This window comes from Macrotis lagotis, chromosome 3, assembly GCF_037893015.1.
Source record: "Macrotis lagotis isolate mMagLag1 chromosome 3, bilby.v1.9.chrom.fasta, whole genome shotgun sequence".
Lineage (NCBI taxonomy): Eukaryota > Metazoa > Chordata > Mammalia > Peramelemorphia > Peramelidae > Macrotis > Macrotis lagotis.
In genome coordinates, this window is record NC_133660.1 from 259,931,306 (window position 1) to 259,947,935 (window position 16,630).

Sequence of the window (16,630 nt, forward strand, 5' to 3'; positions counted from 1 at the left end):
TTCTTTTTTCTTCTTCCTTTCTTCCCTTTCTTTTACCTTTTTATATTTTTCGCTTTCCTTCTTTTATTGAAATTAAAATAACTAGAATATCCCCTGACATTCTAGAGTGAACCTCAGTGTATGAGCAACTATAAATTTACATGGTCTGAAATGTGCTCGTTATTTCCCCTGCTCAAAGTCTCATAAAGACCCCAGCTCATGCCTACCTCTTCCCCTTGCTACAAGAAACTATCTCCATAGTGGGAAGGAAAAGCCACTCAAGAGTTTTCCTCTTCCCACTAATGCTTTGGCTTTTTCTGTTCATTTCTAAGACCACAACATCAGGGAGGTGATGTCATGACAAGCACATGAATTGAATTTGAGTGAGGGGGTGCTTTATGAAGTCACCAGCCTCACTTTTTCCTCCAGAGTCATCTGGTCCAGAGGCCAGATAGGAATCAGGATGACTGGAGATAGACCCAGATGCAGGGTGATCAGAGTGAAGTGACTTGCCCAAGGTCACACAGCTTGTGAGAGTCAAGTGTCTGAGGCTGGATTCACACTCCCATCCTTCTGGTTCCAAGGCCAGTGCTCTATCCACTGCACCACGTGGCTACCCTCTTCCTTCTAACAGTGCCCCAAAGAAAGCTGTAAGGTAAGAAAGAACCACTGAAAAACACTGGATTTGAAATCAAAGGGAATGGTTTTGAGCCTACATTATCCCAACCCAATTCATATCTTTTCATCCAGTCCAATTCAAACTAATTCAGTGTGCATTAAGGGTCTCGTGACAGTATAGCAAACAATGGAAATGAAAAGATAAAATGTAAAAATGAGTACTTTTCCTCAGGAAGTTTACATTTTTCCCAAAGGGAACTTAGTCACTATCTGTGTGACAATTCAACCTTTCCTGGCCCTTGTTCATCATCTCTAAAAATTAAAGTTTGGATGAGATGGTCTCTAAGGTCCCTTCCAACTGAAAACCTACTAATCTATGTGTGACTTTGACAAATCCTTTTTGTCTGAGTTTCCTCAGCTGTAAAAGAACATTGGTGTGATAGGAAAGAATTGAGTTAGAAATGAGAGGACTTAGGTTTGATTCTAAGTTCAGCCATTGGCTACCTGTGTGACCCTGGGCAGGTCATTTCATTTCTCTGAACCTTGATATCCTCATCTGTAAAAATAGATACAATGGATAAAGGACCTTTACAGCTTCAAATCTAGTCTCCTAAACTTATTCTGCCTCCTGCTTCTGAGATAACTCATAGGCTGTCCTCTATTCCTTGAACATACCCCTCCCATACCTCTGTCCTGTTGGCATCTCTAGCTCAAGGCTCATTTTCTGTGCCACCTCCTATGGTGCCCCCTCTCCTTTGTTCCCTTCTTTTCCCATTCCTAGACCTCACTCTCTCTCTCTCCTCAGATTATTGTGTATATCTGCTTATGTGCTATATAACTTGGGAAAGAATATAAGCTTACTGGGGGCAAGAATTCTTTTTTCATTTTATTTTCACATTCCCAGTATTTAGCATACTAGTATGAGACCCTTAAATATACATTTATTGGATTAGATTAAATTGGACCTGATGGGAAGAAATAAGATAGAATGGGGTGGGATGGATGGGATGAGGTGGGATGGAATGGCAGTAGATTGGATAAGACAGCCTCACAGATGCAGCCCACCTGCCAGCCATGATTAAGCCATGAGTGGACAAGAAATAGCAGAACATATTTTCATCTAAAATTAAAGAAATCTTTTTCCTTCCTTAATTTCAGTTGAGTTGAAATCAAGGACTTTTGATGGATGCAACTAATGATTCTGATGTGAATGGTACCAGAGGCTGAAAGTCCAGTGCCAGCCACCCATCCCCCAGCCCTGGAGCTCAGGATGTTTCTATTAATGCCAAGGGCAAAGGATGGGAACATTATGATAATACCTCCACTCTCAGCAGCTCCAATTGGTCTTGACACATTATCTCCATGAAAGCTCAGTCACGTAGCAGTAAGTTATCTCTATAACAACCCTTGGCAGCAACTACCAAAATAAGGGCTCATCATTGGAGAGAACCTTTCAACAGAGGGAATTAGAAGGCTTTCCAAGGCTTAATTAAGCTTCACCATCTATCTATTTGATAGGACCTGCTGTCGGAAGATAGAGGCTCAGAAAGACCCCAGGCCTGGCTAATTGCACCCTGCCTGTGGTCATGGGGAAAAGGAAAGAGATGAAATATGGTGCCAATGAGATAAGACTCAGGCAGAAGATGAACAGATATAGAACTCCCAAGGGGGAAAAAAAAGACCCTTATGGATTCGATCCCTCTCATTTTTCTGGTGGGGAAATTGAGGCTGAGGAAGAGTTTTCTTAGGATCAGCAATCAATAAGTGCTTTTGACATGCCAACTGTCCAGTAGTTTCAGTGGAGGATAGAAAGGATCTAAAAGTCTAGTACTGGAAAGGGTCTCAGAAAATACCTGATCCGACATCTCATTTTACAGATGGAAAAACTGAGTACCACCAACTGATTTTTTTAAAAAGGAGTCTAGGATTTGGACCTGGGAGAAACTTTAGAGATCATCAATATTTCTTTTTTGTTTGTTTTTCAGTCATGTCTGACTCTTTGTGCCTCCATTTGGGGTTTTCTTGGCAAAGAAATAGTTTGAGATTTCCTTCTCCAACTCATTTTACAGATGAGGAAACTAAGACACAGTGAAGTAACTTGCCTGGATCTCATAGCTAGGAAGTATCTGTAGATGGATTTGAACTTCCTGACTCCAGACCAGTACTCTATCCTACGTCTATCTTCTGTTCAATGCTAAATTAAATTACAATTTTGGGAGAATTCTCCTTAGTGAAGTTTTTCAAAAATAGCATTTTCATCATTTTCATATGCCTAGAGATAAGAAGGCATCTTAGGCGAGCTCCGGATGTCTTCTCCAGCGCTGGTTCCAGGAATCATAGCCAACTTGATGCTATTACAGAAAAAGAAGATCAAGTTGAACCTTTGACTTGGTCCCCTACTAGCCAGGTGACCAGAGTCTGTTTACTTTTCTTGGGTTTAATTTTCTTTTCCAAATGGGAATAATAGTATGCTTTCCCACCTTGTATCATAGGACTGGTTTAAGGAAAATGTTGGAAACTTTGAAGCCTCTGGAAGACCTAAGCAAGAAGGCTTAGGCCCAAGATGTGCCTCTAAAATACACCTACTGTGTGATCTCAGGGCAAGTCATTCAACTTCTCTGCAGAGAACTCTAAGAACTTCCAGAAATTACAAACAAGCTACTGATCCATACCAAGCGACCAGTCAAAGAATGAGCATATATTAAGCACCTATGATTTGAAGAACCCCAGGGACATGGACAAACATGAAACAGCCCTCCACTTACATTTTGTGAAGAGAAACCATTCATACCTATACAAAGTGTTTCAAAATGCCTTAGGTAAGTAAATATAAAATATATATAGTTATTATATGGCACTTTTTAGGATTGCAGAGCACTTTGCAAATATCTATTTTTATTCTCACAGCAAGCCTAAGAGGTAGATACTATTATTATCTCCATTTTACAGATGAGGAAACTGAGGCAGACTGGCTCAAGGTCACATTGCTTTAAAACTGTATGAATTTGGATTTGAACTGGGGTTTTCCTGACTTCAGTTCTAGGACTCTAGCCACTGTACCACCTTGCTGACTCTCATATAAAAGGTAAATGCCAAGTAATGAGAGGATTGGTGGTGGAAGTGATGAAGAGTTTTCTTGACAGATACTGGAGGGGTTTACCACTTCCTTCTCATTTTATAGATGGGGAAACTGAGGCAAACAGGGATAAGTGACTTGTTCAGGGTCACACAGCTAGTAAGTATCTGGAAGATCCAAGTCAACTTCCTTTCCCAGGCCAAACACTACCTTCTGTGCCACCAAGTTGCCCCATGGTGGGGGGGTGGCACTAGTGATCAGAAAAGGCCTTTAGTAGGTGTCCACTTGAACTGTGCTTTTATGGGAACTAGAAATTTTAAGGCACAGAGGCAAATATGGAATAATAATAAATCTGGAATGTGAGTGGAGGGAGTTTATATACGAGAAGTTCCCTTCACCACAGAAATCACAAGTCCAGCCCCTCCTCCATCCCACCCTCCAAATTGCATATATTTGGCTTATAACAATTAAGTAAAAGGCAAGATGGCAATGTCCAAAAAAAAAAAAAAAACCAAACCCAAATATCTTCCATTGACTGCTGAAGTGTATTTTTAATGAGGACAACAATGAAATCAATCTGCTCAGTCTCACTGAAATGGGAACAGTAGATACCTAGAAGGCAGAGAAGTGGAATCAAGCTTTAAATGGTATTTAAGTTTTCTATTAGCATTACCTGCTCTGATATCTTTTTTTTTTTTGAACGAATGAGTAGGTAAAGCATTTATTAATTCCTTGTTGTTTGCAAAGCAGTAAAGATACAAACAGAAAAGCAAGACTGTCCCTGCCCTTAGACACCTTACACTCTAATGGGGGAGACAATAGTTGGGAAGGTTTCAGCCACAAGTCAAAAAGAAAGGTTACATGACAGCTAGGTGGCACAGTGTACTGAGCACTAGGTCAGGACTCAGGAGGACTGAGTTCAAATTCAGCCTCATATGCTTATTAGCTGTGAGGCCATGACCAAGTCGCTTAACCCTGATTGCCTCAGTTTGTCTTTATGTTAAATGAACTCGAGAAGGAAATGACAATTGATGTTTTTGCCAAGTCAAAGAGAAGGGAACAAACTGAACAAGAGCAAGATGGTTCTCCAGCAAAGTAGATGTTAATGCCTTCTTTTTTTTAAATTTTTATTAAAGATATTATTTGAGTTTTACAGTATTCCCCCTTGCTTCCCTCCCCCCACCCCCACCCCACAGATAGCACTCCGTCAGTCTTTACTTTGTTTCCATGTTGTACCTTGATCCAAATTGGGTGTGATGAGAGAGAAATCATATCCTTAAAGAGAACAGAATTCTCAGAGGTAACCAGATCAAACCATAAGACATCTGGGTTTTTTTCCCGAATTAAAGGGAGTAGTCCTTGTACTTTGTTCAAACTCCACAGCTCCTTATCTGGATACAGATGGCACTCTCCTTTGCAGACAGCCAAAAATTGTTCCCAATTGTTGCGCTGATGGAATGAGCAAGACCTTCAAGGTTGAACATCACTACCATGTTGCTGTTAGGGTGTACAGTGTTTTTCTGGTTCTGCTCATCTCACTCAGCATCAGTTCATGCAAATCCCTCCAGGCTTCCCTGAAATCCCATCCCTCCTGGTTTCTAATAGAACAATAGTATTCCATGACATACACATACCACAGTTTGCTAAGCCATTCCCCAATTGAAGGACATTTACTGGATTTCCAATTCTTTTCCACCACAAACAGGGCTGCTATAAATATTTTTGTACAAGTAATGTTTTTACCCTTTTTCCTCATCTCTTCAGGGTATAGACCCAGTAGTGGTATTGCTGGGTCAAAGGGTATGCACATTTTTGTTGCCCTTTGGGCATAGTTCCAAATAGCTCTCCAGAAGGGTTGGATGAGTTCACAGCTCCACCAACAGTGTAATAGTGTCCCAGATTTCCCACATCCCTTCCAACAATGATCATTATGCTTCCTGGTCATACTGGCCAATCTGAGAGGTGTGAGGTGGTACCTCAGCGAAGCTTTAATTTGCATTTCTCTAATTAATGATTTAGAGCATTTTTTCATATGGCTATGGATTGCTTTGATCTCCTCATCTGTAAATTGCCTTTGCATATCCTTTGACCATTTGTCAATTGGGGAATGGCTTTTTGTTTTAAAAATATGACTCAGTTCTCTGTATATTTTAGAAATGAGTCCTTTGTCAGAATCATTAGTTGTAAAGATTGTTTCCCAATTTACTACTTTTCTTTTGATCTTGATTACATTGGTTTTATCTGTGCAAAAACTTTTTAATTTAATGTAATCGAAATCAACTAATTGGTTTTTAGTGATGTTCTCCAACTCTTCCTTAGTCATAAACTGTTCCCCTTTCCATAGATCTGACAGGTAGACTAGTCCTTGATCTTCTAATTTGCTTATAGTATTGTTTTTTATGTCTATGTCCTGTGACCATTTGGATCTTATCTTGGTAAAGGGTATGAGGTGTTGGTCTAATCTAAGTTTCTTCCATACTAACTTCCAATTATCCCAGCAATTTTTATCAAAGAGGGAGTTTTTATCCCGGTGGCCTGACTCTTTGGGTTTATCAAACAGCAGATTACTATAATCCTCTCCTGCTTTTACACCTAGTCTATTCCGTTGGTCCACCACTCTATTTCTTAGCCAATACCAAACAGTTTTGATGACTGATGCTTTATAATATAATTTTAGATCGGGTAGTGCTAAGCCACCTTCCTTTGCATTTTTTTTCATTAAGCTCCTGGCAATTCTTGACTTTTTATTTATCCATATGAATTTACTTACAATTTTTTTCTAGCTCATTAAAGTAATTTTTTGGAATTTTGATTGGTAGGGCACTAAACAGATAGTTTAGTTTTGGTAGAATTGTCATTTTTATTATATTAGCTCTACCTATCCATGAGCAGTTGATATTTGCCCAGTTGTTTAAATCTGATTTAATTTGTGTGAGAAATGTTTTATAATTGTTTTCAAAAAGATTCTGAGTCTGTCTTGGCAAATAGACTCCCAAGTATTTTACACTGTCTGAGGTTACTTTGAATGGAATTTCTCTTTCTAGCTCTTCCTGCTGTTTCTTGCTAGTCATATATAGGAAAGTTGAGGATTTGTGGGGGTTTATTTTTTAACCTGCAACTTTGCTAAAAGTGCTAATTATTTCCAGTAGTTTTTTAGATGATTTCTTGGGATTCTCTAGGTAGACCATCATGTCATCTGCGAATAGTGAGAGTTTTGTCTCTTCCTTCCCAATTCTAATTCCTTTAATTTCTTTTTCTTCTCTAATTGCTGATGCTAACATTTCTAATACAATATTGAATAGTAGTGGTGATAATGGGCACCCTTGTTTCACCCCGATCTTATTGGGAATGCCTCTAGCCTCTCTCCATTGAGTATATGCTTGTTGATGGTTTCAGATAGATACTGCTAATTATTTTAAAGAACAGTCCATTTATTCCTACACTCTCTAGTATTTTTAATAGGAATAGATGCTGTATTTTGTCAAAAGCTTTTTCAGCATCTATTGATATGATCATATGGTTTCTGATAGGTTTGTTGTTGATATAATTGAGTATACTAACAGTTTTCCTAATATTGAACCAACCCTGCAGTCCTGGAATAAATCTTACTTGATCATAAGGTATTATCCTAGTGATGACTTGTTGTAGTCGTTTTGCCAAGATTTTATTTAGGATTTTTGCATCTATATTCATCAGGGAAATAGGTCTATAATTTTCTTTCTCTGTTTTAACTCTTCCTGGTTTAGGTAGCAGTACCATATTGGTTTCATAGAAAGAGTTAGGTAGAGTTCCATCTTTCCCTATTTTTCCAAAGAGTTTATATAGGACTGGAACCAATTGTTCCTTAAATGTTTGGTAGAATTCACTTGTGAATCCATCAGGCCCTGGAGATTTTTTTTTAGGGAGTTCACTAATGGCTTGTTGAATTTCTTTTTCTGAGATAGGGTTGTTCAGGTATTTAATCTCTTCTTCATTTAACCTGGGCAACTTATATTTTTGTAAATATTCATCCATTTCACTTAGATTATCAAATTTATTGGCATAGAGTTGGGCAAAATAATTTTGAATTATTACTTTAATTTCCTCCTCATTGGTGGTGAGTTCACCTTTTTCATTTATAATACTAGCATTTTGGTTTTCTTCTTTTTTTTTAATCAAATTGACCAGAGGTTTATCAATTTTATTGGTTGCTCTGACATCTCTTGACCCCATAGCCATGGGCAGAAGATGGCTTTTAAGAAATATCATTAAAAACTTCAAGGATTCATTATGAAAAAATTTTCCTGCTTTCAACCAAAACAAGATTTGAAATTATGCCCTTCCAAGGAAAGATCATCAAGTTGGGAAAGATGTTGGTGTTGCTTGACCTCCAATGGGCATCCTCAATGGGGTTAGGTCCAGTACCCTCTGTAGAGTTCACCCCCTAGGACTCTCCTCTTACTCAACCAAGTCCACTCACTTCCTGTTGCCTCTAGAGATAATATCACAATCTGATCCCAACCTGTCTTTCTCCCACTCTTCTATCCAGCCAAATTGGTCTTCTCTCGGTTCCTTTTCCCAAGACACTCCAATCTATGTTCTACCAAGCCTGGCATGTACTCCTCTTGTCTCTGCCTCCTCTAAAAGATATCTCAGGCTCCATCTTTTCTGCTTAAAAGCTTTCCTGTATTTCTCAAACTGCAATACTTTGGGAAGTTGATATTTTAAAACTTTATGTTAATGCCATATTTGTATATATAATGTCTATCTCAATATATATATATATATATATATATATATATATATATATATATATATATGAAACATGCTCAGGAAGCTGTCTACCTAACTCCCAATCTTTGCGCCACCTAGCTGTCATATGTATGCATACATGTGTGTATATCTATGTGTGTGTGCATGGTACAGCACGGTTAGGTGTGCAATAGAATTCTAGACCTGGAGTCAGGAAGACTTGGTTTCCTGAGGTCCAATCTGACCTCAGACACTAGTTCTATGACCATGGACATATCACCATATAATCCTGTTTACCTCAATTCCCTTCTCTTTAAAATGAGTTGGACTAGGAAATGGCAAGCTACCCCAGTGTCTTTGCTGAGAAAGCCCAAAACAGGGCCATGATTAGTTGGAAACAACTAAAAAACATATATATATATATATATATATATATATATATATATATATATATATATATGCTTTTTTATATATGTGCTGATGGTTTCCTCCTTTAGAGTTTGTGTTCCTTTGGCACTTCCAGTTTTTGCCCTTTCGTCCATCCATCACCAGCATCTGAATAATTGACTATCTTTCACTTGATTATCTTTCACCAGGCCTGGAATCTGAGTTGACCCTTCTGACTCAGTCTCCCTTAAGTGTTCTTGACTGTGGATGCCCTTTAAGATACCAAAAGGCAATCTAGTTGAACACCATTTTATAGTTGAGGAAACAGAGACCCTCAATAGGATCCCCTAGGTGATTAGTGATGGGGTTAGGATTTGAACCCAAGCCTGTCTAGCACCAAATCTCTTTTTGTTGGTCCACTTCAGCAATTATTCACATTTATTGAAATAACGGATTGAGTTAGTGCTGGAGCCTAGGTAAGAAACTATGTCTTCCAACAAGTTGTATGACGTGACTCTGGGCCTCAGTTTCCTTCACTGTAAAAGGGTTATCTCTTAGGTGGTATTTGAAGTATCTCGAAGAGCTTCGGGGAATTTCTGCTTTTGCAAACAGGAGGAAATCCTGTCAATGGCCACAAGGTGGACACCTTGCTTACAGTTTGCCCAAGTTAAAAGAGACTCATCAAAATTTAACATAACAAAGTTAAATTGAAATGCTAAAAGGAATTCCCGAGGAAGAGAGGAGCCTGGACTTCTTGGTGGACAAAAATGTCCACATCTGGAAATCCCACAAATGGTGTCCGAAATGAAAACAAAAAGTCTCACTATAGGCTTGATGGGATAGATTGAGTTGATATGAAACGAGAATCTCTGGATAAAGGGAAACTGGCATCTCCTGAAGCACCAGAGACTGGCCAAGGCTTGATAACCCTGGGCAGGACCAGGAGGCTACTGAGGAAGTTATTTTGAAATGCTTTTCTAAAGATATAAGCACCTGAAGGAACTGAATTCTTTGGAGTTGGGTTGAAAATTAGCTAATCATTCTCCAAAGGAAACACAAACATACACACACACACACACATATACTGGCACAAAGACCACACATGTAGACTTGTGTGTATGTGTGTTTTCCCATGTTGAGAAGCTCATGAATTTGATGGAGGAGGGAAAAAACCAAGTCAAGGAAGAGGAGAGATGGTGAATTCAAGTGTGGTGGATGGGGCTCTCTAAGGACCCATTGGGGAGAGAGCCTTGTCCTTTTGTTGGTGAACTGAGGAAGTATCTAGATTTTTGAGGGAGGCAGGCAGGAGATGCTGTTGCTGCTCTTTTGAAGATAAAGGAAAATCTAGCAAGGTGATGTGGGGGAAATCAGTACCTTGAGCCCGTTCTCTCTAAGGGTAGTCCACTGAATTTGAAAGGGGCAGAGCCAGGCTGAATCCTGACTGTACTTCGTTTTGTGACCCGGAGCCAGCGACTTGCTATCTGGTGCTTCTGTCCAGTCCCAATCTAGGATCCTAAACGTCTTCCCTTTCCTGGGTCTTAGCTCTCTCCTCTGTAAAGGCGTGATCTGGGCCCCTCCCGGCTGTGCACAGAGGCTCCTCGCCTCGGGGTTGGCACCCCCAGCCTTGTTAATGCCTCCCTCCAGACGCTGTCTGCTTCATCGCTGCCACTGGCCATTAATAGCTCCCGTTGTCACAGATGGACTGGGGCACGTGCGGCTCCGACATGGGAGATGCTCTCATGCCCTGCGGCTCACGGAGATGACGGGAGCGAGGCTCAGAGCGCTCCGGCGTGGGCCAGGGTCTCCAAGCAAAGCGTCCCGGGAGGAAGCGGACCCCGGGGCTTTCTTACTCCGGAGTCTGCTCTCTGGTTGCTGCCTGTCTTCAGTGCGATAGAAACTCCTTGAGGGTAAACGCTGAGGGTGTCAGGATCACAAGAGAGACAGAGAGACAGAGACACACAGACAGAGACAGAGAGAGAGAGCAGGGATAGCGGGATACTGTGTGTGTGTGCGCGCGCGCGCCCCGGCCCCGCTCCTGGCCCACTTCTCGCCCCCCGCCCCCGGGACTCTCGGGACCCCCAGTCCTCGGGGCCGGGGCCAGGCTGGGAGCCGCCGCGCTCAGCTCAGACCTGCGGGAGGTGGGGTGCAAAGCTCTACCCCCCGCCCCAGGACAAAGCCAACGGCGGCCGGGGGCGGGGAGAGCCCGGGCCCAGGAGGGGGTGCCGGCCCCGCCCGAGCCGGGCCCCCGCCTCCCCCTCCCGGTCTCCGGGCGCCATCGCCGCTTTAAGGAGAAGGGGCGCGGGGAGGGGCGGGGAGGGGCGGGGGGTCCCCGCTGTCCCACGTGGTCCCGGCGCCTGTGAATCGCGGCCGCCGGAGGCTCTCACAGCGAAATACAAAAGCGGCTGCGAAGCGGCTGGGAGCAGAGTCCGGGCGCGCGGCCCAGCCGGAGCGGAGCGGAGCCGGGCCGGGGCCGGGCCGGGAGCCGGGGCCGGAGCGGAGCGGAGCCGGGCCGGGGCCGGGGCCGGGGCCGGAGCGGAGCGGAGCGGAGCCGGGGCCGGGCCGGGAGCCGGGGCCGGAGCGGAGCGGAGCCGGGCCGGGGCCGGGGCCGGGGCCGGGGCCGGGAGCCGGGGCCAGAGCGGAGCCGGAGCGGAGCCGGGCCGGGGTCGGAGCGGAGCGGAGCCGGGCCGGGGCCGGGGCCGGAGCGGAGCGGAGCCCAGCCCAGCCCAGCCCAGCCGAGCCGGAGCGCAGCGGCGGCCGCGCAGCCCCGCGGCCGGCATGGGGCACCGGCGCCCCGCGCCCCGCGGCTCCCGGCCCGCCGGGGCCGCCTCGCCGCCCGGCCCCCGGCCCCGGGGCTCGGCTTGAAGCGGCGGCGCCCCCCCCGAGGCCGCAGGATGCGGGGCCCGGGCCGCGCCGGGGCGGCCGCCGCGCTCGGGCTGGGGCTGCTGGCGCTGGCGTCGCTGCTGGCGCTGGGGCCCGGGCCCGCGCGGCGGGAGGAGCGCAGCCCCCGCGCGGGGCCGCCGGGGGCCGCCGGGGCCAAAACTTCCCGGGCGCTGCTGGCCGTGCCGGGCGCGGAGCGCGCGCGGCCCGAGGCGGCGGAGGGGCGGCGGCGGGAGCGGCCGGGCGGCGCGGCGGCCGTGCAGGGCGGCATCTTCTGGAGCCGCGGCCTGGAGGAGCAGGTGCCCCGCGGCTTCTCGGAGGAGCAGGCGGCGGCCTGGCTGCGGGCGGCGCGCGCGGCCCGCGTGGTGGCCCTGGAGCGCGGGGGCTGCGGCCGCAGCTCCAACCGGCTGGCTCGCTTCTCCGACGGCACGCGCGCCTGCGTGCGCTACGGCATCAACCCCGAGCAGATCCAGGGCGAGGCCCTGTCCTACTACCTGGCGCGGCTGCTGGGCCTCCAGCGCCACCTGCCCCCGCTGGCGCTGGCGCGCGTGGAGCCGCGGGGCGCGCAGTGGGCGCGCGTGCGGGAGGAGCTGCGCGGCGCGCACTGGGCCGAGGGCAGCGTGGTGAGCCTGACGCGCTGGCTGCCCAACCTCACCGAGGTGGTGGCGCCCGCGCCCTGGCGCTCGGCCCTGGGCGGCCTGCGGCCCCTGCGGCCCGGGGGCGGCGGCGAGCTGGCCAACCGCAGCCGGCCCGAGCTGGTGGAGCTGGTGCAGTGGACCGACCTCATCCTCTTCGACTACCTGACGGCCAACTTCGACCGCCTGGTCAGCGGCCTCTTCAGCCTGCAGTGGGACCCGCGCGTCATGCAGCGCGCCACCAGCAACCTGCGGCGCGGGCCCGGCGGCGGCCTGGTCTTCCTGGACAACGAGGCCGGCCTGGTGCACGGCTACCGGCTGGCGGCCACGTGGGACAAGTACAACGAGCCGCTGCTGCGCTCCGTCTGCGTGTTCCGGCGCCGCACGGCGCGGCGGGTGCTGGAGCTGCAGCGGGGCCGCGACGCCGCCGCGCGCCTGCTGCGCCTCTACCGCCTGCGCGAGCCGCGCTTCCCCGAGCTGGCGGCGCTGGCCCGGCCCCACGCGCAGCTGCTGCAGCGCCGCCTCGACCTGCTCTCCGAGCACATCCTGCGCTGCCAGGCCCAGTACGGCGGCCCCCGGGCGGGGCCCGGCCCCTGAGCGGGGGGAGGGGGCGCCGGGCCGCGGGGGGCGGGGGGCGGGGGGCGGGGGCGGCCAGACAAGGGCCGTCCGGGGAGCCCAGGCCGCCCGGGGCCACAGCTCAGGCGGGACCCGGGACCCGGGCCTGGCCAGGACCACAGCTCATCCGGGACCACAGCCCACCCGGGACCAGAGCTCACCCGGGGCCAGAGCTCATCTGGGGCCAGAGCTCACCCGGGACCCGGGACCCGGGCCTGGCCAGGACCACAGCTCACCCCGGACCAGAGCTCATCCGGGACCACAGCCCACCCGGGACCCGGGCCAGGACCACAGCTCACCCCGGACCAGACCTCAGCCGGGGCCAGAGCTCAGCCGGGACCCGGGACCCGGGACCCGGGACCTGGGCCTGGCCAGGACCACAGCTCACCCGGGACCAGAGCTCAACCGGGGCCAGAGCTCACCCCGGACCCGGGCCTGCCCAGGACCAGAGCTCAGCCGGGACCACAGCCCACCCGGGACCCGGGCCAGGACCACAGCTCACCCCGGACCAGAGCTCACCCGGGACCCGGGACCCGGGCCTGGCCAGGACCACAGCTCACCCCGGACCAGAGCTCATCCGGGACCACAGCCCACCCGGGACCCGGGCCTGCCCAGGACCACAGCTCATCCGGGACCACAGCCCACCCGGGACCCGGGCCTGGCCAGGACCACAGCTCACCCCGGACCCACCCAGGACTCGAACTCACCCAGGGACCCGAGCTCACTCGGTACCACAGCTCACCCGGGACCCCAGCCCACACAGGGCTTGCCCACTCAAAATTTCTCTCTCTCTCTCTCTCTCTCTCTCTCTCTCTCTCTCTCTCTCTCTCTCTCTCTCTCTCTCTCTCCTCTTTCTGCTTTTCTCTCTCTCCCATTCTCTTCTCTCCCCCTTCCCTCTCTCCTCTCTCTCTCTCTCTCCCTTCTGCCCTTCCATGCCTTCTCCCTCCCCTCTGAAAGTTCTCCCGGAGCCGACGCTGCCCAGAAGCCTCTCTCCGCGGTTCGGGGCCTTGGCAGTGCCCGTGCATCGGGTCCTCCCATGCATCGGTTCCACGAAGTCTGGGGGCGGCAGTTGTCTCCCCCTTCCGTCGGGCGGATGAAGTCCGGAGGGTCTCCGTTGGGGCGAAGGGGACTTGTCTTGGGTTTTATCTTGGGGCTCCCCCCCTTGGCCCATCCACGCCGGGGGTGGAGGGCGGGGGCGCCCCAGACCGAGGCCGGGCAGGGAGCCGGGAGCCGGCCCGCGTGCGCTCTTTGTTCTAAGGCCGCTGGGTCGCTGATGGCCGGGAGGAGCGGCCGCTGGCACAGCCCGGGGAGGCCGCCCTCAAAGTGGCATTCGGCCCGGGAAGGACACGATCCGGTGGACTGCACGAACCCGATCCGAGAGAGAGGATTTTCCTCCCTCTCAACCCCCGGCAAACCTGCCCAGATGTTAGCCGCGACCAGCCTCAAAGAGAAGAGAAAGGGGGAGGGGAGAACCCAGTTTCATGCACTTTACTTTGCTTTTTTTAATTTTTTATTAAAAATAATTTTTTAATTTGACAGAATCTGCCTTCTCTGTATATACGTGCATAAACTGCTGTGTGAATATACTAAACACACTTATATTTCAATAAAAGGGGATTTCAAGTTTAGAATTCGGACAGCTTTAACTCTCTGAGGCACCTGATCCCTCCCCCACCCCAAGCCCAAAGCTGCCTAGTTAGCCGGGCAGGACTGGTTTCTGCAGATAAACATCCAAACCTGTCACCCTGACCTTACTTACCTGTAAAAAGAAAGGAATGTCTAGCAACATGGGTCCTTTTAGGGAGAATCACTGAGAATTTGCCTTGTCTTGGTTCAGCTCTTAGACCTGAGAGCCAAGTTTTCTGAGTGTGGGGGGGGGGGGGCAGAAAAGAAAAAAAGCAAAGCTTTCTTTTTCCTGACAAAGAAACCTTCAATAAAAAGGATTTGCTCAGAATATACATTCCTGTGTTAATCATGACAAATACAACTGAACCAGAGATTCAGGTTTCAAATGATAAATTCCCTTTTCAAAAAACCAACAAAAAACGAATGGGCATGTTTTAAAATGCTGGCTTCAGTTTTGCCATTCTCTGCCCTGGGATACATACAGCTAATACGCTCAGTACATTCTGTAAATGTGAGGAGGGAAGAGAGTAATAGGAGCCATAAATTAATCCTCTTTAATCTCTTGGTATGAATTCCAATTCATCAAGCTAGATCAAAATTTCCCCCTCATCTGGCCACATCCAGGGACAGGGAGTGCCATTACTGAGCAGAGCAGTCTTATCTTCTCAGGGAAGCAGTGCTGACAGTTGAGCTTAAGAAGCCAGAACCCAGCAACTGGAAACAATAGGGCAAGATTTTCTTCAGATCTCCGAGTTGGCAAAGCCTTTATAATTGGGGAGAGCTTTATTTTAAAACTCAAAGGCAGAGTGTGTTAATGATTTTATTATAATTTTTCCTGGAGGGGCAATATGGGGTAGTACTAGAGGTCTTCCTTCTAAGATCTCTAACACAAACTGGCTGGTGACCATGGACAGGTCACCTAACTCCTTGATGTTCTAGATGACTCTCAGAGACTTCTAGATTCAGGGAAGGTGCCAATCGGCTAACCCCTCTCTCAGTAGGGATTTCCCTCTTTTATTGAAACTGTAGTTTGAGTCTTTCCCCCTTATTTTTGGTGCACAAATCATCCCAAGTTTTGCTCAGTAGATGACTTGTTTAAAAGTCATATTTGGTTGTACTTTGAACCCAGGGGGCTTTAGCAGATCCTTGGTGGGATTGAATCCCTCATCATTCTCCTCTCACTTTTGTAGGACTCATAGACATTCTGGTCTGCACAGAGAATATTAACCAGGATGGCAAAAACTGACAAACCATGTATGGCTATAGGAAAATTGGTTCAATTGAGGCTATTTAACTTGGAAAAGAGAAGATTTGGGGACAAGTATGTAGCTGCTTGGGGGGTAGGAACTATTTAATTTGGGGCTTTCCTATCCCTTTTGCTCAAGACAAAGTCAAACTGATAATCGCTGGCTACTAGAAAATTAAGAGGAGTGTTCAAATTACAGTAAGCACCTAATAAATATTTGTTTATTGACTGGTTTATTAGTTTTTCCTTGGCTGTGAAGTGTATCTGAAGGACCAAGGATCAGTTAGGGAGGCAGATTTTAAAGTGTTGTAAATAAAGATGCAATTCAGATCTGGCCAGTAATGACACCTGAAATGGGCTCAAATCCCAGTTCTGTGACTGAAAACATGAGTGACCTCAGACAAATCACTTAATCGCTCTGGGTTTCTGTCTTTCTCTGTAAAAATGCAAAGGTTAAATTAATAATTTCTAACCCTTCCCTCCCAAAAAGAATCTAATATATAGGCAGCTAGGTGATACAGAGGATTGAGCTCCAGACTTTGAAACAGGGAGACCCTGAGTATGAATTTGACTCCAGATCCTGGGAAAGTCATTTAATCTCTGCCTTAGCTTCCCCACCTGTGAAATGGGGATAACAATAGTTCTTACTTCCCAAGGTTGTTATGAGATAAAATGAGATAATATTTGTAGAGCATAAAGCACTCTATAAATACTAGCCATTGACCTATGAACTATTTCAGATATTAGCTAATGGAATACAGCTAAGCCACCAAGCCCACTGGCACAAGTGTTAAATCCATTCATGTTGAAAGAATGAGTCACCACAAATAACTGGGGTTT

At 47.9% G+C, this 16,630-nt stretch overlaps 1 protein-coding gene and 1 long non-coding RNA gene across 3 annotated transcripts; both read left to right on the forward strand.

Annotated features, from left to right (window-relative positions):
- Window positions 1-426: 426 nt before the first annotated feature.
- On the forward strand, window positions 427-11,296 carry LOC141516532 (uncharacterized). Of its 2 annotated transcripts, XR_012476725.1 has the most exons (5): window positions 427-634; window positions 1,756-1,981; window positions 2,874-3,004; window positions 3,090-3,416; window positions 10,489-11,296. It is a non-coding gene; the product is annotated as an uncharacterized LOC141516532 (long non-coding RNA). The 2 variants fall into 2 exon arrangements; XR_012476724.1 differs by lacking the exon at window positions 2,874-3,004.
- Window positions 11,297-11,682: 386 nt separating this feature from the next.
- Window positions 11,683-12,931, forward strand: FJX1 (four-jointed box kinase 1). Its single transcript, XM_074231613.1, has one exon. It carries the CDS (start codon window positions 11,683-11,685, stop codon window positions 12,898-12,900), a length of 1,218 nt encoding a protein of 405 aa, XP_074087714.1. The 3' UTR covers window positions 12,901-12,931.
- The last annotated feature ends 3,699 nt before the right edge of the window (window positions 12,932-16,630 follow it).

Bases quoted from the DNA above. Each gene is read 5' to 3' on its own strand.
- FJX1 (XM_074231613.1), top strand. From the start codon at position 11,683: ATGCGGGGCCCGGGCCGCGCCGGGGCGGCCGCCGCGCTCGGGCTGGGG.